Source organism: Equus przewalskii, chromosome 7, assembly GCF_037783145.1.
Source record: "Equus przewalskii isolate Varuska chromosome 7, EquPr2, whole genome shotgun sequence".
In the NCBI taxonomy this organism is placed as follows: Eukaryota; Metazoa; Chordata; class Mammalia; order Perissodactyla; family Equidae; genus Equus; species Equus przewalskii.
Genome location: NC_091837.1, coordinates 67,405,825 through 67,427,559, shown reverse-complemented (window position 1 = coordinate 67,427,559; position 21,735 = coordinate 67,405,825). Strand labels below are relative to the sequence as shown.

General features: G+C 49.3%; 1 protein-coding gene across 2 annotated transcripts in view; it reads left to right on the top strand.

The window, feature by feature from the left end:
* ST8SIA5 (ST8 alpha-N-acetyl-neuraminide alpha-2,8-sialyltransferase 5) overlaps positions 1-21,735 on the top strand; it is a 70,279-nt gene that overhangs the window by 8,901 nt on the left and 39,643 nt on the right. Inside the window, exon 2 of one of the 2 annotated variants that reach the window (XM_008525206.2) lies at positions 16,681-16,791. The exons of the other annotated variant lie outside the window; for it this stretch is intronic. Within the exon in view, the coding sequence (XP_008523428.1) occupies positions 16,681-16,791 (111 nt within the window). The remainder of the gene's footprint in view (positions 1-16,680; positions 16,792-21,735) is intronic. 2 annotated transcript variants of the gene reach the window in all.

The window sequence follows — 21,735 nt, the reverse complement described above, 5'->3', positions numbered from 1 at the left end:
AAATTACATTAATAGTAATTAAACATAATTTTAGGGATAAACTCAGCTTGTTCATGATATTTATTTTACATGATGTTTATTTTACATGATGTGAGATTTTGTTGACTAATATTGTTAATTAGGATGTCTTATCTCATGTTGTTAAGTCATGATGGCATGTAATTTTCTTTTTTTAATGCTGTCTTTGTCTAGTTTTAAAACCAGTCTTGTAAAATGAGTTGGGAATGTTCCCTCCTTAGTTATTCTCTGGAATAACTCACCTGTACAGCCATCTGTACCTAATGTTTTCCTTGTGGGCAGACTTGAGGTTACTAATTGCATTTCTTTAATGGTTAAAGACTATTTAGGTTTTTTTTATTTCTTCAATTAATTTTGGCAAATTATATTTTTATAGAAATTTTTTGAAAAATTTCAGATTTACTCATAAAAAGTTCATAATATTCTCTATGACATCTAGAGTTTTGGCCCCTTTTTTTATTCCTAACATTGTTTATTTGTTTCTTTTTTCTATTTTTGAATGCTATTTATTAAATGACCAGCTTTTGATGGTTCATTTTTCTCTTGTATTTTTGCTTTCTATTTCATTAATTTTTATGCTTTGGTTTTATTCTTAGGATTCTTTTTCTAGCTTCTTCAGTTAGATACTTATCTCTTTAATTTTCAGTCTTTATTGTTTTCTAATGTAAACTTTAAGGTTATAAAATTTCCTCTAAACGCTTCTCTAGTTGTATCCCTTACGTTTTGGGATGATGGTAATGATGATGATGATAACAACTCAGAATTGTACCTCATTTACTGTGTGCCAGGTACTCATCCAAGTGCTTTATCTATTACCTTACTGAATTCTAACAACGAGTAATAGATACTATTACTATTCTCATTTTATAGATGAGGGAACTAAGGCACAGTGAGGTTAAATAGTTTGTTTAAGGTCATACATCTAGGTACTACCAGAAGAATTTTTTTTTACTTGAATTCCAAGTATTTTCTAATTTCTATCGTGGTTTATTTTTTTTGTTCATAAATTTAGAAATGTTTTAAAATTTCCAAATACTTTCTTTTTTTAATGACTTTTTTGAATTTTTAACTCAAATGCATTGTGGTAAGAGAACGTGGTATCTTTGATGCTGATTCCTTGAAATTTCTTGAGATTTGCTTTGTGGTCCAGTATGTGGTTGATTTTCATGAGTATTATGTGTATACTTGAAAAAAAATGTGATTCTCTCATTATTAGATGCAGTATTCTTACATGTATGTTCAGTAAAGTGGGGGCTGGCCCCGTGTCTGAATGGTTAAGTTCGCGGGCTCTGCTTTGGCAGCCCAGGGTTTCACTGGTTCAGATGCTGGGCGTGGACCCAGCACCGCTCATCAGGCCATGCTGAGGCGGCATCCCCCATAGCACAATCAGAAGCACTCACAACTAGAATATACAAGTGTGTACTGGGGGGCTTTGGGGAGAAGAAGAAAAAAAAAAGAATAATAGCAACAGATGTTAGCTCAGGTGCCAATCTTTAAAAATAAATAAATAAGGAGGTTTTATATTCTTCAATCATCTGTATTCTTGTTGATTTGCTTTTTAGTCTGCTTGATCTATCAGTTTCTAAAATATGTGTGTTGAAATCTTTCTCCATGATAGTGGATTTATCAGTTTCTCCTTAGCAACTTTTACTGTATGCATATTGAAATGATGTTATTAGATGCATAGTAGTTTAGGTGTATCATCTTCCTAGTGAACTGAATCTTTTGTTATAATGTAGTGACTTTCTTTATTTCTAGTAATACTTTGAGCCTTAAAGTCTATTTTGTCTGATGTTAATATAGTGAGACAGCTTTCATTTGGTAAGTATTTGCTTGTCATCACTGTCTCTATCCTTTCTTTCAACCTTTCCCTGACTTTTGATTCCATGTCTATGTCGCTAGTGTATAGTTACAGTTTTTATATTTAGTTTGACAATCTCTGTCTTTTACCTGGAAAGTTTAGCGGATCTACATTTATTGTGATTACTGGGGAATAAGGATTTGTTTCTACCATGATATTTTGTGTTTTTTATGTATCCTGCTTTTTCTCCTGTCCTGCTTTTGGGATTATTTGTGTTTTCCTGGCTTTAGGAGGAGACCCTCATGAGACCCTCCACCTTGGGTAGGCCCTGTGGCCCTTACAAGGGAAGTGTGATCCATGAGGTTTGGCCGATGCCCTTAGGGCAGCTGCTGGCTTTAGAACTCATCTACTCCTTCTTTCCTTGCCAGCTCACGTGTCCATTTTAGAAGGCATTTTATACATATTTTAATCATTGTTTTAGTGTTTTGTAGAGGGAGGTGTTGCAGATTGGGTTCCCTGGAAAGCAGATTCTGAGCCAGAGATTAGAGCGCAGGATGTTTATGAAGATGTGTTCTTGGTATCGATGCCTGAGGAAGGGAGAAGAAGTAAGATTGAGCTGAGGGAGAAAGTGAGCTGCAGTGCAGTCCGGAGAAGCCCTGAGCCAACCCTAGAGGGCGCCCTGGAGAGTTGCCCTGAGTTAAGGCCTCCTCAGGGGTGAGAATGCCGGCCTTTATACCTCTGTGTTGAATTTTCGGTCGTTGGCTGTGGGCTGCCTCTGGACGAGGATGTAATCATGGTCAAGTCAGCTCTGCTCACCTGAGGCAATTCCCAGAGGGGACTGAGAGTCGGGGGGCTGTCGGCTCTTGGCATCCCCAGCAGGTGGGGAAGAAACCCTTCCTTCCTGAAGGAGCACCTGCCACAGAGGGATTTTTAGTCTGCTGTTTTGCCAGAAATGAAAGGTCTTGAAGGTCTCCATCCCTAACCCCTTCCCCAAACAAAAGTCTCACCCCCTAGGATCAGTCTGTGCCTGAAGCCCCACTCTGGTCCACCAAGGGACTTTTACACACATCAGGTCTGCCCTGACTCTGTGCCTTTCCCCACGCTGTGTCTCCACCTGCCATGCCTTCCTGCTGCCTCTTTGCCAGTCCAAATCCTGCTTCTCCTTCCACTCTCCACCCTCAGTGTTCTCTCCCCTGCTCTGAATGCACAGCGCTGTGCTGTCTGTACTCAGCACGTTCTGCCCAGCGCTGTCCTGTTGCTTTCTGTGACTGGACAGCGGCCAGGAGCTGGCGCCGGGCCTGTTTTGTCCTGCCCTGTGTAGAGAGGACTCTCCTCTCCTCTGTCTTCCTTCCAGCCCGCCTCTCTCCTGATCCTCGAGGATCCAGATCTGGGCTGCCTGCATGTGGCTGGTGTAGGCCTGAGACTCGAGACCATGAAACTGGGTCAAGGAAAAGTACAGCCTGACTTTGTGCTGTATCCGAAGTGTGATTGGAAGGCGCTCGTTGCGGAGCCAACTCTCCCCCTACCCGGGGGACAAAGCCTCTTGTTCAACTGCCCAGAGAAACAGGCACAGCCCCAGGAGGTGGGGACCATGGGGACTGGAGGATCTATCCAGGGGGTGGTTCTGGAGGGGGAGGGTGCCTAGTGGGATGGGGCGGAGGCGGAGGGTGCCCTAGAGAGGAGGAAGGAGCTGCGCTGACCGCCGCTGGGGGTGTGTGCTATGCTGGCAGAACACCTACAGTTTTGCTGATCAGAGCAGGTGTTCGCCGAGCACCTCCTGCAGGGCTGGGACTAGGGTGAGGCAAACAAGGCATCCAGGGGACAAAATTTAAGGGGCCTCCCTCTCAGGTGTCGACCTTGCACTTGCATGAGCCTGAGAGAGGGGCCACCCTCAATTTTGTGGCCTGGGCACCTTCTTGCCTCACCCTAGTCCTGGCCCTGGTCTGCTGGCTGCCCAGCCTGCACTAGGTGGTAGAAGTTAGCATCCTGTCGCTTCCCCAGATGTCCCTCAGGGACACAGTGCTGCCCTCTCATTCTTCTCCTTTGCCCATCTCTCTCTCCAGTCCTTTTCTTTTTGACATTTGTACTTCCCAGGAAAATTTTACCTCTTAGAGGATCTAATTTCTTCTAATTTAAATGAAATAATCCTCACGTTGGTCCTGTTAAACAGATATAATCATGCTCATTTAATACTCACTCAGAGAGGGTAACTTGTATAAGATCACACAGCTTGTAAGACCCCTGTAAGAGATTTTTTTTCTTTGAGGCAGATTAGCCCTGAGGTAACATCTGCCACCAATAGTCCTTTTTTTTTTTTTGCTGAGGAAGATTGGCCCTGAACGAACATCTGTGCTCATCTTCCTCTATTTTGTATGTGGGATGCCTGCCACAGCATGGCTTGATAAGCAGTGTGTGCCTGGGATCCGAACCGGCCAACCCCAGGCTACCGAAGCGGAGCATGCAAACTTAACCACTACGCCACCGGGCAGGCTCAGTTTTCTTTTTTGCTGAGAAAGATTCACCCTGAGCTAACATCTGTTGCTAATCTTCCTCTTTTTTGCTTGAGGAAGATTTGCCCTGAGTTAACATCTATGCCAGTCTTCCTCTGTTTTCTATGTGAGTCACCACCATAGTGTGGCCACCAACAAATGGTGTATAGGTACATGCCCAGGATCTGAGCCAGGGCCGCTGAAGTGGAGCATGCCAAACTTGACCACTAGGCCACTCAAACACGGGGCCAACTCAACAGATGTTTTATTCATCTCTGAATTCCCAGGCAGGACCTAGCACGGTGCCTGACATTAACTGTTGAATACACGGATGCATACAAAGGAAATCCTGAAACTTTTTCCTAACAACCAATGAACATCCATTAGACACTCATTCAGCTTTGTGCTGGGGCAGAGGAGATGTTACTAAAGAATTATTAGGTATGGTACATGTCCTTGAGCAACTTACAAAACACTTAAAAGACAAAAAATATGTAAGACAGTGTATGAATAAATTCGCAATCATGTGGCATAGACTGTGACCTTGTAGGTTTCTAAGGAGACAGCCGTCAGTGTGGTGAGTAGCCAGGGGTGATCTGACGTGGGCTTCAGAGAACTAGGGGGTGTCAGAGACTGGATTTGGGGGGAATCCAGGGGACAGGCTTGGGTGTTGAGGCTGGAGGAGCAGGTGATGGAAGCCATCGAAGGCTTTTCAATTTCTTTTTATTCCCTAGTGCTCTGTGAGACCAGTGGCCTCTCTGGTCTCAGATATTCTTATGCAATGTGAACGGGTGGCCCAGATGGCTCTTCTCTCTCCCAGCTCTGAGGGTGTGGGTCACAGGGGCCAGCCCTTCAGGAGAATGGCTTGGGCCTGGCTTTGCCAGCCTCCTTTGAGAGGGGCCACAGGTCCTGCAGAACCCCTGGACAGTGGGGTACGGAAATGAGGCAGGTAAGCCAGGAAATGTGAGTTGGATGCCACACATAGAGGGTGCTGGGGTTATTGGGAGAATAAAGTACATCCATACTCACTCCAGCCTGAGATCCTGTTGATTGGCGCTGCCTATGCCGTCTCTGACCAAACGAAGCCCCAGCCTCCCCCTCACTCCCCTGCAAGATCGGTCCAGGGATCCGTGTTTCCCAGGATCACCGTTGCAACTTCCCTGAAAATAAACCACACCTCCAAAAGAAGCCTTAAAGGAGGCAAGGATTTCCAAGTGTTTTCTCTTTCTTCCCTGTCAGGCTGTGTTGCTGTCCTTTTGATGCAAGCTCACTGCTCTGGGTCCCCGTCCCACACCAGTGCCTGCAGAGCTGATGTCCACACTGTGGCCCCACCCAGGGCCCACCAGCTAGTGAAGTGCCATTCTGCCGTCTTGGTTCAGGTTGATGAATTGGTTCATTCATTGACTCACTCACTCATTCATTCACTCATTCGTTCGTCCAGCAAGCATAGACTGAGTGCCCTTTATGCACTAGACCTGTGGTGTCCACTGTAGTAGCCACTGGCCATTATAGCTCCTGAGCACTGGAAGTGTGGTTAGTCTAAACTGAGATGTACTGTCTGTAAGTACAAAATAGACACTAGATTCGAAGACATAATACAAAAAAAAAAAATATATATATATATATATATATATATATATATATATAAAACATATCTCATTATTTTTTTACATTTTGAAATGATAATATTTTGGATATATTAGGTTAAATAAAAATATATTATTAAAATTAATTTCCCCTGTTTGTTTTGACTTCTTCAGAAACTTTTTATTTTGAGAAATGTAGATTCACACACAGTTGTAAGAAATGATACAGAGGGAACCTGTATACCTTCTCCTCTTTCCCCAAGTGGTAACATCTTGCAAAACTGCAGTCTAACATCACGACCAGGAAATTAACATTGATACAATCCATCAACCTTAATCAGATTTCCCCAGTTTTTCATGCACTCATTTGTGTATCTGTGTGTATTTAGTTCTGTGTGATTTTATTACGTGTTTTTATTTTTTTATGATATGGCTTCTAGAACATTGTAAATTATGTATGTAGCTCCTGGTATATTTCTGTTGGATGGCACAGCTCTACCGCTGGTTACCAAGATGTATGAAGCAGCTTTGCTCTCAAGGGGCCATCAGGGGAGAGGGACCCAGTACACGTGAAAAGTTTACAAACTCTCCAGTACACTAAGAGCCAATGGGCTGGAGTGCTGAGACAGAGAGATCGCTATGGCCTAGGACTGAATAGAAAGGTGTGTCTTAAACCGAGAAAGAAGGTTACTCGTTTGAAGCAGGGTAAAGGCTCTGGTCCTCCCCACTTGGCTCCCTCTCCCTCAACCCCACCCTGTACCATTTCTCCTCCTTCCTCTGCAGAGGCTCAAAGGGTGCCCCAGGGTTCCACAGAGTCAAGTTTGGGAACCACTGGACAAGGGTGAGGATTTAAGTGGAGTCTTGAAGGAAAAGTAAGATTTTGCCCTAGAGGATTAAAGAGACAACTCCAGGTGCATCAGTTTGCTAGGACTGCTCTAGCAAAGCACCACAGATTGGGGGCTGAAACGACAGAAAGTTACTGCTGCACAGTTCTGGAGGCTGGGAGTCCAAGATCAAGGTGTCAGCAGGGTTGGTTCCTTCTGAGGCTGTGAGGGAGAATCTGTTCCATGCCTCTGCCCCAGCTGCTGGTGGTTTGCTCCTCATCTTTGGTGTTCCTTGCCTTATAGATCTCTGCCTTCATCTTCACATGCCTGTATCTTCTCCCTGGGTATGTGTCTGTGTCCAAATTCCCCCCACCCTTTTTTTTTCAAAAATATTTTTTATATTTATTCTAATTTTTTTTTTTATTTGGGGGGAGGAAGATTGGCCCTGACCTAACATCTGTTGCAAATCTTCCTCTTTTTGCTTGAGGAAGATTGGCCCTGACCTAACATCTGTGCCAATCTTCCTTTTATTTTGTATGTGGGACGCCACCATGGCATGGCTCGATGAGCCGTGTGTAGGTCTGTGCCTGGGATCCGAACCCATGAACCCTGGGCCACCAAAGCACAGCACACGAACTTAACCACTATGCTACTGGGCTGGCCCCAAATTTTCCCTTTTTATAAGGACATCAGTCATATGAGACTAGGGGCTCACTCGACTCCAATATGACCTCATCTTGGCTAATTACATCTGTAAAGACCCTATTTCCAAATAAGGTCACTGTCACATATGCTGGGAGTTGGGACTTCAACATATGACTTTTGCAGGGGAGACAGTTCAACCCATAACAGTCAGAGGAGCTAGCCACTCAAAGGCCAGGGCAGGAATGAAATGGTTGGAGAAATTCAGCTGGACTGGGTTCTGAAGGCTTGAGGGAGAGTGTGGGGACTAACCTTGGCACACGTGCACATGCAGAATAGAGACATGTGATAAGTTGGAGAGAATAGAATGAGTGGGAGCTCTTGACCGAGAGTGGTTGGAATGAATGCCGGGATGAGTATTTCGGGGGACTGCTACCCATGTCCACATCACTCACTGCCCTCCAAGAAGGAAGGGGTCCCCATTCTGTTTGCTGGGGTGCACTGTTTGGGGCCTGAGTGCTAGAGGAGAGCTGGAAAGTGTGTGTACCCTCATGCTCCCCTGCCACCCCAGGCTCCTGCAGGCAGCCCCTCCTTGATATAAATGTTGACCAAATATTTAATGAAGAATAGTTGGAAGAGGCATGACATTATTGGGTGGCCTGAGGTCCCCACTTGTTGGGCCTAGTGCTGAGGTAAGGTAGGGTAGGCAGTGGAGGTCTGGAATGCCAGGCTAGGCAGCAGGACCATTTGGAGGTCGGCCTGGGGGCCCCGGGCTCCCCTGCAGTGCAGAGACTGGGGCGGCGAGGTGGTCTCAGAGCTGTGCCTAGCGCTTGTGTGGTTTCTCTCTGGACCCCTCCGATGGCCGGGTGCCCCTGTGTGCACCCTCTCCTGCCCTTGCCTTGGTGCTGCCAGTACTTGGACCCCTCTGGGTCCTGCCCCAGCCGCTCCTTAGCCAGTGGCCTCCGCAGAACCGTGGACAGCTTTGGAATCCAGGAGGCTCCTTCTGCTCACTGGGACCCTGGGTCCCAGGCCCAGGGTGTCTCAACAGGGCCAACCCTCTGCCACCCATAGATTTCCCCACCCACTTGAGTGCCTGCCACCCGCTCCCTTTTCCCCTCTGAGGGTGGAGAGTGTGGGGGGGCCAGCCTGGGGAGCCCCCCAAACTCCTCTCCTCCCTCGGGATGCTCCCACCTGCAGCATCTTTTCTGTTGCCCCAAATGAAAGGCCCCACAGGCAAACCCTGGGGAATGAACCCACTTCCCTTTCCCCCTGCGGTTCCGCTGGGGGGAACGTTACCGTCTGGCGTTCACAGGAAATAACGGGAGTCACTAGTGAGTCAGGAACGAGGGCAGGCAAGGAGGAACGTGGAACCTGGTAGTTGTGCCCATTAATCCCGCTGAAAGGGCTTCCCAGCTGGCAGGCATTTCCGCTTTGATCTGGGCGGGAAGGGGGCACCTTCTCTGGGAGGCCTTTCCTAACCTCCCACCCTGGCTCCTTACGTGGACCTGGGCAGGGCAGAGGACTGTGGGAGGAGGAGGGCAGTCTGGACACCCCGGGAAGGTCCTAGCTCAGGGACTCCCAGGCGACCCAGCTGAGTCCTTTGCTCCTCAGAAGATGACATTGGGCCAACCTCCCTCCTAGATGGCTTTGAGGGACCCAAGAGAGGTGGCGCTGCTTCTCTGAACTCATGCCACATTACCTGCCACCTGCCCCTGGCTCACTCGGCCCCAGCTGCATGGACCACCCAGCCAGCCCTAGAAGAAGTCATCATACTCACGCCTCGGGGCCACTGCAGGTGCTGGTCCCCCCTGGATCATTCTTGCCCAGGATCCACCTGCCCCCTCATCACCCACTTCTTGTCCTGCTCAGATGTCACCTTGTCAGAGAGAAGCCCCTCTGTGGACCAGCACGCCTTACCCACCCAAATTCTTATCCCCCTCGCCTCCCTTTATTTTTTCTCACAGCATTTTGACCATCTGACACTTTGCATATTGTGTCCCTATGAGTTCATTGTTGTATCTGTCTCCTTCTGGTAGAAATTAGGTGTCGTTGAGGCAAGGCCTTTCCTGGTTTGTTTGCTGTTGAAGCCCAGCACGCAGCCTGGCATGGCTGTTTGATAAGAATAGAATAACATAATGAAATAAATATTGGATGTGCATGCATATATTTAATAAAATAAAGATAGCATGAATTGATAAAGGAAAGATGTCCTCAGTCAGCTGTGAGGTACAATGCAAGTGATTTGCTGATTAATAATGACGAGTGGTTGTACATTTCATTTCACAAGCTTGGTGTGAAAGAAATGGCTGACTTCCTCATTTTCTTTTAATTAAGCAAAAGAATCAACCTTATCCACCAGGTGGTGGGAAATTGAGTCTATCAATTGAGTTGCCTTCCGTCCACTCGCCCAGGATCGTGTGAAGGTCCTGGAGGCTTGTGTAGAACAGGAGTTGGGGGCACTCCCCGGTCCAGCTCCCGCGGTGCCCCAAGTGGCGAGCTTTCTGCAGCCCTGCTGTCCATTTAGAGGGAGGACATGGAGGAGGAACCGCAGACCACCACAGTGGGCTTCCTGGACTTGAGGAATCTGCTCAGCCATGGTCTCACCACTTCCACACCCCTCCCCGGACCCGGGGGCGCTCCCGCTTCCTCCAGGATGGCCTAGCACAATTTCCTCAGTGAACTGCGAAGATTTCTGCCCCCACAACCCACATGGCCCTACAGTAAGAGGCTAAAAAAGCCAAGCTACCTTCCTGGAATGGGGGAGGGAAAATAAAAATGAATAATTCAATAGATCATCCTCCCAGGAGAGTTAAGCACTGATGTTTTGTGAATGATTTTCTTCTTTTATTATGTTTTTTCAAATAGAGCAGACTCAAGGTTATCCTTGTAAGAATAGCAGCTCAGTCATTTGCATTCCTGTTATATGCCATGTCGCCTGAGAGGGAAAGAGGTGTTTACAGGCTGGGCTCTGGAATTGCTCTCACCTCGGCTGACTCTGTGGGTGCCTTTGCGATGGGGAGCACGTCTATAGTGCATGAGGCAAAAGGCTGAGGGTTGCTGACCCAGCCCCCAAGATGGACCACCCCAAGATGTGCTGTGCACAGTTGGCTCGACAGATGGGATCCATAACTTTGGTGGCAAGAGGACTGAACTGGGAGTCAGGACTCCTGGGTTCCAGGCTTAGCTGTGCCAACAGCTGGCTGAGTGGGAGCTTCCTGCTCTGTGCCTCACTTTCCTCCGCTGTGATGGATGATCCCTGCTCGGCCTCCCTCACAGGACTAGGGTCAGGATCGAGTAAGATGATCTCAGTCGGGGCTGCCACTGGGGGTCCCCAGGCTGCATGCAGCCTGCAGCATTGAGTATTTGGTCTGTACAGGGTTTCAAGTTTGAATTAATGGGCGGCACTTAAAAATTGGAAAATTAAAAATAAAAGTCTGGATTTCCAGCATCTCTTGGAAAAATGAACAGAGCAGCAACACAGGGTCTACCTTCCCATATGGCGACAGTGGGCTGGAGCTCAGGGCACCTGCCCTGGCAGGCAGAGCATACACCCCCAGTTCTTGCTGCCTCCATTCCACTCATTCTCTGGGCCCCAGAGGCTTGACTTTTCTCCCTGGAGGAAGTGAAGCGCTTTGTGGGAACATAAAGTATTAATGTATGCTTTTTTAATTGGATTTTTATTGGATGTTTTAGCCAGGGTGTGTTACAGTCTAAATGGTCCAAGGAGAGTGAAGATGTTGACTTGTTGAGGGAGAGTAGAGGCCTTATGGGACCATGCCTGACTTTAGAGGTTAATATCATAGAATGAGAGTGGCTTCTCATGGCCAGGGCGGGGTCCATCGGGAAGGTAAGGGCACCTGTTCTTGGCGGCACACTGGCTTGAGACGGAGTTGACTCAAGGAAAAGAGGTGGGTTTGGCTTTGTTCTTGGTCAAGACTTGAGTCAAGAAGGGCTTTCAGCCCAGCTGCTGCAGCTACTTAGGGTCCCCGTCCTCCACATGGGGTTAGGGGAGGAGAGGGGGCTGCAGTCTGGGTGACTCACACAGCAGGTCAGTAGCACCTAGAGGCGCTTGGGTGGCAGCAGTTACTGGGCACAAGGGTGTGAAAACCTATGGAACAACTCCACCCCTCAGATCTCACTGTGAAAACCTGCCCTGGCCTTCTTCTCCTCCTCATGTTTCCCTTTTGTCTTGATACCAGCTGCCATCCTCGCCATCCCTCCTGTTTGTGCAGCCTGCAGAGTTACCAGAAGCTTTTGCATCTAGTATTTTCTTACTTGAGCAAGTTCAAGAATCATTTGGTCCATCAGTAGGTCCATACGGAGGACCTACTGTGCTTCTCCAAACAGGATATAAAGTTGTCTGTGATTATTTTATCGTTGTGTTGCTTTGAGGCTAGATTGTTCCTATTTTTTATGTGATTATAAAAATAGTACATGTTCATTAATGAGTGTAATACATGTATACATCAATGATACGTGTAAAGCTTTAGAAAGGACAGAGAAGTACAAAGAAGCAGGGAAAAAAATCCTTCATCATACCACCCTCAGAGAGATGTTTGCTTTTGGGTGTGTTTTCTCCCAGGTTTTCCTGTAAGCATTTTTTTAAAGAGATAAAATCATAGTGAACTTACACATATATTCTAATTTTTTTTTTGCTTAAAGTTAATGATTTCTGCATGTCATTTAAAATGACTTCATAGATATGACGTTTGGGGCCACATAGCCCCACCCATCATTTAGTACCACCACAGCAGTTCCAAATTCTCATCCAGAAAGGTGCTTGACACCAATGACCAGCCCAAGGCATTAGCATTAGGTATATTTTGTCAACTTGATAGGTTAAAAAATAAGGATTACATTACTTTCATTTGCATGTCTTTTGTTACTAGTGAGATTAAACCCACACCAAAATTGTCTTATGATTATTTTTTGAAAAGGTAATGTATGCATGTATAAGATTCAAAAAGCACAAAAGGGTGTGGAAGTGGAAAGTAAGACTCCTCACTGTGTCTGCCAACTGCATCCTTATCTTCCTGGAAGAGAACATTGAGTTATAGGCCTTGAAATTATATATTATTAGATTTAAGCTTTTATACGTTTGTTAGCATTTATAGGTCTGCTTTTGTGCACTGTTTATATCCTTAGGTCGAGGGTTATTCCTCTCCTTTGACAGGTGAGGAAACTGAGGCTTCAGGAGGTAACATGCCAGGAGTTACGCAGTGAATGGTGGAATGTAGGCTCTGGGTGGGGGGGTCTGTCCAGGAATCTTTGCAGACAGGTGCTGCTGGGGAGGAGGCACCTGCCTGTGTGGTTATGAGGGCTCTGGAGAAAGTGGCCACCTTTGGGCCAGTGTTAAAGGAACGTGGCAGCTGCAGGTGTGTGTGGCTGAGAGGCACTGGGAACGCCTGCTTATCCAGAAATTTCTCCCTTCTCAAACTGGTGCTGTGGCCTGAAATCTCCCAAAGGCTGCTCAGCAAGTGGGGACCACTGGCTCCTCAGTGAGGACTGGCAGTTTCTGAGAGGAGCCCTATCTAGTCCAGCCTCGGCCCGGCCTCCTCTGGCTCTCTGCTTTTTCTGGCTCCTCACACCCCACCCTAGAGCACCTCAGACCCCCTGGCCAGTGCTCACCGCCTCCCCTGAGGCACAGGTGGCCATTTTAGATGAACAGACTGTCAGTTCTTGAGCCCTCAGGACTGCAGAGTCTGCTAGCCCTGAAGAAGACCATGTATAACTGTTGGTTGAAAGAATGCCGTTCTTTGGGAGGTATGAGTAACAGATCATGGGTAAGATATTTTGGGGGCAGGGAGAGACCCCTGTTGCCTTTCACGTCACACCCCTCCCTGCCCTGTGCCCATTACTAACATTCCTAGAATTCTGTATCCTGAAACTCATCTCTTGGGGTGAGAGTTTGGGAATAGCTCTGTGTCCACAACCCGTTCTTCCATCCCAGGAGGGTTTGACCCAGTGAGCAATCTGCAGGGTGTGCCCAGCTGCCCTGTCTCCTGTTTCTTCCTCTTTCCTGGGACAGCAAAAACCTCCTGCTCTAATTTTCCTCAAGGGGGACCCTGGGGAGGGGGGGATCCCAGAGTTCTGGAACCTAAAGGCACCCGAGTCAGCCCCTTTTCCTCACTCCACTTGCTTAAAGGACGTTGGGTAAGGCAATTTTATATCAGGTTTAGATATGCTGCTTCTCTAGAGAGCACTATAAGTGGGTAGGGATGACACACTCACAGAGAGGCCGGCAAAGGGGACCAGGGACTCAGGGCAGAAAGAGCTGTGCCAGAGCAGTTATGAGAAGAGTTCTAACTTGGTTCCGAGGCAGCGGGCCCAGGGGGCTCGGGAGAGAAGGCCCTTTAGCTGGGCTTTAAGGTTGGGTGGGATTTAGGTGAGTGGGGGCATGGGGTGAGGGGAGTGGGAATGCTAAGAGCTAAGGTGGGAGAGTTGAAATGCCACAGTGGCTCACGGAGCAGATGTTTGCACTGGGGTGCTGGCAGAGCTGCAGGCAGCTGCTGGAAGGGCCCCTGAGCTGAGGGTTTGGAACCTTGTCCTTTGGCATTGGGGATTCTTGGAAGGTTCTGGAGCAGAGGAGGGGTGTTACTGGCATGCTTCTTAGGAAGCTCTCTCTGATGGCCCTGTTCAGGCTGGCTGGGCAGGGAATGCATGAAGATCTGGAAACAGTTGGAGGTGGCTGCCCTCCTGTCCTCTACTGACCTGAAGAATGTAGGAATGACAGCGGCTTCAGTCTCCCCTGCAGAGCCCGAGGAGGCCACAGCCTGACACATGACCTTCCTCGGAGGGGGCTTGTGAGGATGGGAGGCAGATGCCATTTCATCCTGAGGCCCCTGGCCAGCCCTCTGGTGATCTGGGCTGCACGCTGAGCCCCACTCTGTGCCTGGAGTCCTGGGCTCTGGCTCCTGAGGAAACCCAAGCGTCCACAGTGCCCAGTGCCCCACACCCACAGATTCAGCCTCTTTGGCTCAACCTGCCTGGTGATTCCCACATCTGAGTGGGCACTTGCTGACGCCTGTCCCCAGGCCCACCATATGCAATGGCAGCTGGTGCAGTTACCCACACACTGTGAATGGAGAGCTCCAGACGCAGCCACCACCCTGCGCCCCTGTAAAATCATCTCTATTGGCCTCTTCCAGTGCCACAAGTCCCATGTTAGAAATCTGTGACTTTGGATCTTTAATCAAAATGGGAGAGGATCTCAGAGATTATTTAGGCAAGCCCCTTCATTTTACTATAGTCCATGATTTGTGTTATATAAAAACTTCATCGCTAAATGATCTACAGCAAAGGCAGCAGCTCTAATAATATTAAAAATATTGGATAATGGAAAAGTCTTTTTTTTGTGTGTGTGGAAAAAGTATAGGACTATGGGACAAAAAGGGAGGAGGAAGCAAGGGTCTTGCTGTTTTCTGAATGGACTAAGAAATGGACACATTTGGCTCTGGCTTCAGGCTCTGTCCTGTGAGTTGTGCCTCTTCCTCTCCCGGGCCAGCTCCCCTCTGCCGTGGAGCCTGAGTGTGAGAAGAGAATCAGGGTCACTCAGCAAAGCATCGATCAAGCACCTCATGTGAGCAGCCTTCGGCTAGATGGGCCCTAAGGGGCCTCCTCAGCCCAGTCTGGCTGGAACTCAGGCTCACAGGCCTGGGAGGCGATCTGGACTTCCCAGGAGGGAGGTGGGTGGGCATCGAGGAGCCAGCTCAGCTCATGATCCTCTCAGTCAAGGACTCTAGAGACATGGGCCAGTTCTCCTCACTTGAAAGATGGGAACAGAGAGTTGTGGAGACTTGCCGAAGGTCCCTCAGCTCCTTTGTGGCAGATATGGGTGGGCCAGACAACCATCGCTATCCCGTTCCCTTAGCTTAGAGGCTATTTATTATTAGGGTTTTATTAAAATTTTTTTTTCCTTTCATCTGTCTCTTTTCCCCTGAGTTCCTTTTTATCCCCTGTTTGTTTTATTCTCTGCCTTTCAAGTTAAAGCTTTTCTTACATGTCAGGGGTCTTTAACGGCTCGTTCATATTTAAGGGTAAACCAGTCTCTAGAAGGTTCCTTGGAGCTCTGTGCAATGGGCATTGTCTAACAACAGTGCTTCCGCCCTAAGTGGGGAGATTTTGCTGCCCAGGGGACACCTGGCAGTGTCTGGAGCCATTTTTGATCATCACAGCGGGAGGGTGGGAGATGGCGTGCTACTGGCATCTCGAAGGTAGAGGCCCTGGATGCTGCTCCACATCCCGCAGTGCACGGGACAGCCCCACAACAAACAGTGATCCGGCCCCCAAAGAAACCCTTCCCTAGCCAATCCCGCAGGGCACGATGGGTGGGACCAGCATTCTGAAGCCACGTGCACCCAGGAAGCTGCCTTTCAGGTCATCTCGACTGTTTTCAGTTTAGTGTCTCTGTGTCTATGAGGGCAACCGTGCAGACCTTCTTTGGGTCAGCACCCCAGAGAGCGAACCTCCTGACATCTGTGGGCTGGGCGGTGGTGGGGGGCAGTGCCCAGAATGCTTGGCCTTAAGGATGGGGACCTGGGTGTGTGTGTGTTGGGGGCCTGTCAAACTGCTCCTTATACAAACCTAGAACAATCCTCCTGCTTCCAGCTCCATTTTGCGCTCCTGCCTTCCGTGGTCCCAGGTACCCGCCATTCCTGACCTTTCCTGAGCTGCGCCTGGCAAATAGATTTGCTTCTTACAGGTAGACAGGATTCTACTCTCTCTGGTCTAAGGCAATTACCCATCTGCTTTTCATCTTCCAGAATGTTGTCGCCAGCCCCCTCCTATCCTTCCTCCCCGTGCTCTGCCCTTATTCCTTTGCTGTCATTTCAGTCAGTTTGGGGAGGGAGCGGACATAACCACGTGTGTTGAGTCCATCATCTTAAACCAGGAGGAGGGTCCTTACGTGTGGAAAACTAGATTTCCTTCAAAGCTTTGCATGTGTCTGGGCCTCTGAGGACCACAAAGTGCCGCCGGGCGACGACTCGTCTGTCTGAGTCTTTAAGGCGGGAACTGAGGGATGTGCCACATAGGAGGTAGGAGACCTGGATCTCACCAAGCCTCAGTTTCCCTGGGTGTACAAGTATGACCTCAGCCTGTGGGAAAAGCAAAATGAGGGGGTGGATGTGGATGAGCAGAGAACGTTGTAAAGGGCCCGGTTTATTACCATCATCCTCATGGTTGTATGTCACCTTCGTCTGCACTAAATGCGTGATCAAGGTGGGTGTGTCACTTGGCACAACGATAGAACGTGGCTCTCTGGTGACGGACCGAACCTAGCACGTGAGCGTTGAGTACCGACTGCCTCGTTCTCTTGCCAGAGGCCTCCAGTTTGGTTGGCAGAGTGGCGACCAGCTGGCCAATTGGACGGGGCTCTTTAATGTCACGGACGACCCAGGAGTGCAGAGCGGCAGTGACTCCAGCAGCTCCAGGTACAGACCCCGGCGAATGACCAGGGAGGGAGGAAGCCCATCCTGGGGTGACCCTGCAGCCCTTGCCCCGTGGCTCACTCCCAGAGCTGCCCTCAGGGAAGAAGCAGGCTCCCCATAGTGGCTCAGAACTTACTGCATTTTGGGATCCCACTTATCTCCTTTGACATGAGAGGTGAGGGCTGGGACCCAGCCACAACAAAGTAGGGACTCACTGACCCCTCTCTGTGGGAGGTGGGGGTTGAGGGAGGCAGGGAGTCTGGGTCTCAAGCCTCCATTTGAGGTAGGGGCATTAGCTCCATTCCTACTGTAGGGATTTCGGATCTCAGCCCGCAAGTGTGTGTAGGTGTGGGGGGGGCGGGTAGCATCGGGGGTGGGCGGCATCGGAGGTGGGTGGCATGGGGGGCGGGTGTTGGGCGTGGGCTCCCTGCTCCTCTGCAATCCCACTGCTCAGGCAGCTCCTACTCTGCCCACAGGCAAGGCTTACTTTGGCTGGGAAGAACCGTTTCCAAGAGATTTGACTTTCGTACAATCATGTGGTTGTTTCTTCTTGGTCTGCTATAGTGTTTGGAGCTAAAATCAGTAATTAAGGACACTTTATATGTTCAGGAGTAGGAGTTCAGTAAATATTTGTTGAATGAACGAAAATGGACTATTCTCAGACAAGGACAGTCATTGCTGGGAGGGCATTGTGGGGGACTTTTGGGGCAAGGCAGGATGTTCTGTCTGCTTGGAGCTGGGTGTGGCCAGATGGGTTCCAAAAACTGGTTCCTTAATTTTTGCTTTTCTAAATATGAGCTAACTCTCAGATCTATTTCCTTGGGAAAGAGGCCCAAGTTTTCATTGCTGTTAGTTTTGACACCAAAACATTAAATTGATCCCACAGAGGAGAAGTAAACGTGTTTTTCAGGGTCCACCAATACGTGTGATTTTGTTCAATGCTTTGAAAAAGAAAAGATGTGGCTCCCATGTCAGAAACCCAGACAGGCCTTGGAGTGTTGGGGGAGGCCTCAGGGGTCAGGGTCTTATTCTGGCCTTTTAAAAGCATAGTTCTTTCCATCCATGTGCGGTGGAAACCCTGGCCAGCCGTGTGGCCCCTGGGGTGTCACCCAGGGAGAGTGTGGAGTCCAAATCTGTCTGTTCCATATGTTGAGCCTCCTATGTTGGCCCTTTTGCCAAGTGACCCGCCCACCCAGATGGGGGGTGGTCTAGGTAACTGAGAGGTTTTGGCCAGGAAATGCTAATCAACTAAGCAAGACTGAACAGGCCCCTGGGAGGCCATTTCTGGGCAGGCAACCCTGGCCTGAGACCACTGCACAAGTTCCATTTCTAACTGTTTCTACTGCCAGCAGCTTTTCTCTTTCCTCTCTCTTTCCACAATTTTGTCTCTAATTTCTCTGCCTCTCTCGCCCCACCTCTTCTCTCCCTTTCTTCCTGCCACCCTTTCTTGGTCTACTTTTCTTTCTCTGTCCCCAGTTCTGGCCTCTCTCCTCCACTTCCCTCCCTCCTCCTCCCTCTCTTGTCTCCCTTCCCTTTATTTTCCCTTCCTCTCTCCCTCTCTCAGTGATTCAGGCCAGCCTCCCCTTCCCCCGACAGGTCAGCAGGGGTCCGTCGTGGGCAGAGACACTGCTGGCCTCTGTCAGTTTGGTTTGGGAATTAAGGCAGCCTTTGTTCAACGCCATCACCAGCTGAGTTGATTTCCTTCTGGGGAGCCGCCATTTGACCAAGAACTCCCTTAGTCCCAGAAAAAAAGGTGATGACCACACATCTCACGTTTTTCTGGGACAGTTCGAATTTTAGATCCCAATTTCTGGTTGGCCCCAAAAGTACCCATATACGTGAGGAACCACAATGTGTGTAGTTCCCACATGTGGGAAATAATGGTTAATGTAGTTAGAACTGACCCGTATGTTGGAGATTTTTCACCTCGGCCTTCTTTAGGTGGGACGGCTCCTGGCAGCAGATTTACAGGACTTGGGGGAGGGTGTAACAAGGATGCCACGGAAAGTGCTCTGCAGAGTGAAAGTCACCATCCCAGTGAACACCTCTCTGTGCCTGGAATACGCGACGAGCTTCGGGGTGTTGCTCACCTGCTGGATGATTCAGCATGGGGCATGTTTTGCTATCTATAGTTGTGGGGTGTGTTGGAGTGTGGTACAACCTGTTATCATTTATTGTTAACAGCATTGGAAGGGAAATCAGGAGGGGCCATATATAACCAGAGGATAAAGAGGGGCAATAAAAGCAAATGACTCAAATTGTCTACTCAACCCGGAGCCACAAGGAGAAGGAGCAGGTCCAAATGATAGGTCTGGAAAACTCCAAACAGGACCGCAAAGGAAACCCGGGCCAGACCGTGCTCATAAAGGCTGTGGTCAGGTCTTCTCGTTGGATGTGAGCTGGGGGAAGTCCAGGCCAAGTTGGAAAATGTGTGTGTTACAAAATATGCATGGACATATAGCTTTGTTAATTTCAAGTCTGGGTCTAAAAATGTTGTCCAATAAGCATCCTCAAGGGAACTGCTTTAATGAGCAGATAGGAATAATTTTAAATCAGCTTCTACTTAAGTGGGTGCTTTGAACAAACAGGAAGTGGTAGTAGTGTGGCACGAAGTAGGTGCTCAGTAAATGTTAACTGAATAAAAGAATGAATTAAGCAGGGACATAGTAAAGGCTATTGGTAAGAAAGCAAAGGTCAGTGTCCCTGAATTTCCCCTTAGAGATTTATTCCTTTGGATTAAGCCTTGTCCTCTCTTGGCACTGTCCTTGGAAATTAATCCCCAGAAAGGGGAAACACTTTGGAATCATAAACTCGTTCACAGTTTGGAATGATCACAGAATTCTCTCTTGAGAAGAGCAGGTAGCAGGGTGGTCTGAGAGTTCTGGGTAGAAGAGTGGGAAAAGGGAGACTGAAGAGCGGGGAGGGGGTGGATAAGAAGTAGAGAGAAGGCAGTGGAGGCAGATTATGTACTTCTGTAATAACCGACTGACTGCAAACCCTCCCCACAGAGCCTCGCAGTTCTGGGCAGGGTAGATGGGGAGGGGAGGGAGGGAGAACACTTGTCCTCTGTGGCCAGCTCAGTGCTCGATCCCTCTGGCCTGGCCCAGCCGCCTGCCCGCCCAGTGACCACAGTGGGGCAGTGGGGCTGTGGGGGTCAGCACCACCCTTGGTGGTCTTGATCCTGCGGGTGGGCAGTGCTGCGTTCACGGCCTCACGATGTCCCAGGGAAAGGTACCCCGGTCACAGGGGCTGAGGGCAGCTGAGGCAGGAGTCCCCAGGCACCGACCCTCAGCCTAGCCCTCAGCCACAGCACGAAGGGCTTCACTCAGCTTCTGCCAGCTGGATCCTGCTCCGCGTCCAAGTCCTTGTCCTCCTGCCAGTATCCACCTCCCACCCCACCTCCTCCTTGAAGCTTTCCCTGATAGCCCCTTTAACTCTCTGTTCTGTAGGAAGTGTCTGGCCAAAGCCTCTTTCTGTCTTTACACACAGAGAACTCTCCAACAAGTGCACATAAACCTTTCTGTGGTTTGCTCAGGTATTCCTCAAATCTCAAGCCCTGGGCTGGACCACCCGTGCATGCATCTTCAGGGTCCTCCAGACCCTCTAGCTTCAGACACAGCCCACATGTGGCCTGGCTGGCTGACCTCATTGGCCCCGTGTCTGAGGCTCTGCACAGCCTTGGCCCTCCCAGTCTGGGATGGGATGGCAAGAGGTGGTGTGCAAAGACACTCAGCTATCTAGAGCAGAGCTGGCCCAGGCTGCCACCCACCTGAACTACTTGTTCCTGGGACGGCATTCTCCCTGTGCTGCTGGGCTCCAGGTTGGGGTGCAGGGGACTTTCCGGGTGGGAGGGTGGCAGCAGCCACAGGAGAAAGAGCAAGCCCCTCGCTGATGACACAGGAGCTTCTTGGCTGCACAGAAGAGTGAGCTGAGTGAGCGTGGAGGGCCTGGGCCAGAGCCCTTCTCTCTGGCTGAGATCTGTGTGTGCGTCTAGTGTGCACTGTGCAAGATGGGGTTTGGAATCATCATAGTGCAGAGCTGGAAGGAACTTGACTGAATTCAATTTAGCACTTTATTATGCTGTATTGAATTGTTCCCTAATTGTTTCAAGACAGTGTATAATTAGGTAATAAATCGTGTGATACAGATGGCAAGTGCTTGCAGAGCTCAGTGTAGGAGTCAGAGGCACTTCCGTGGAGGGGCGAGACTTGGCTGGGATCTCGATGCGCGATGCCCATGGCTGAGCGCTCTTGGGGGCTGACTGTGTGCCAGGCACTCTGCTGGGCACCTGACGTGTATTGCTGCATTTAATCCTCACCCTCAAGCCTTGGAGGTGGCTGCTGTCGTTGCCCCCATTATACAGACAAGGACACTGAGTCACCACTTCCAGCTGGTGAGGGGTGGAGCTGGAACACACCCCATTCAGTGTGATTCTGGAGTCCCAGCACGAATGGGCTGTGCTGGACAGAAGGATTCCTGCTGGGCTGTGGACAGATCATCCGGGGTTAGGTTGGGTGTCCTCAGCTTCCCCTCCCACGTCCTCTCGTGCCATCTATTCCTGCCCTCTGCTCCTGGCTGTGAGGCCATAATAACATGGCCATATTGATTTAAGTAGGTAATTAGGTGCATATTCCAGGCAAGATGGTCTCTTCTCTCCCCCTCTCCTATCTCTTGCCCACTTTTTATCTTCTGTGTCCCCCCCTCAGCCCCAGTGTTTAGGGCCTTCCTGATTGTGATCCCTGAGAAAAGCTTCCTTCCACCTGCTCCTGGGGATTCTGCGTTTCCAAGAGGAGCCCGGGGGCAAGGTAACCCCAAGGGCCAGACTTTGCCATGGTGGACGTTGAGGTGTGGTGACAGCTGCTGAGGGCCGGGGTGGCAGTGGGTCTGCACGCCTGCCTTGTGTGTGTGGGCTGGCTTAGCATAAACCTTCTGGTCACTGTTCACTTC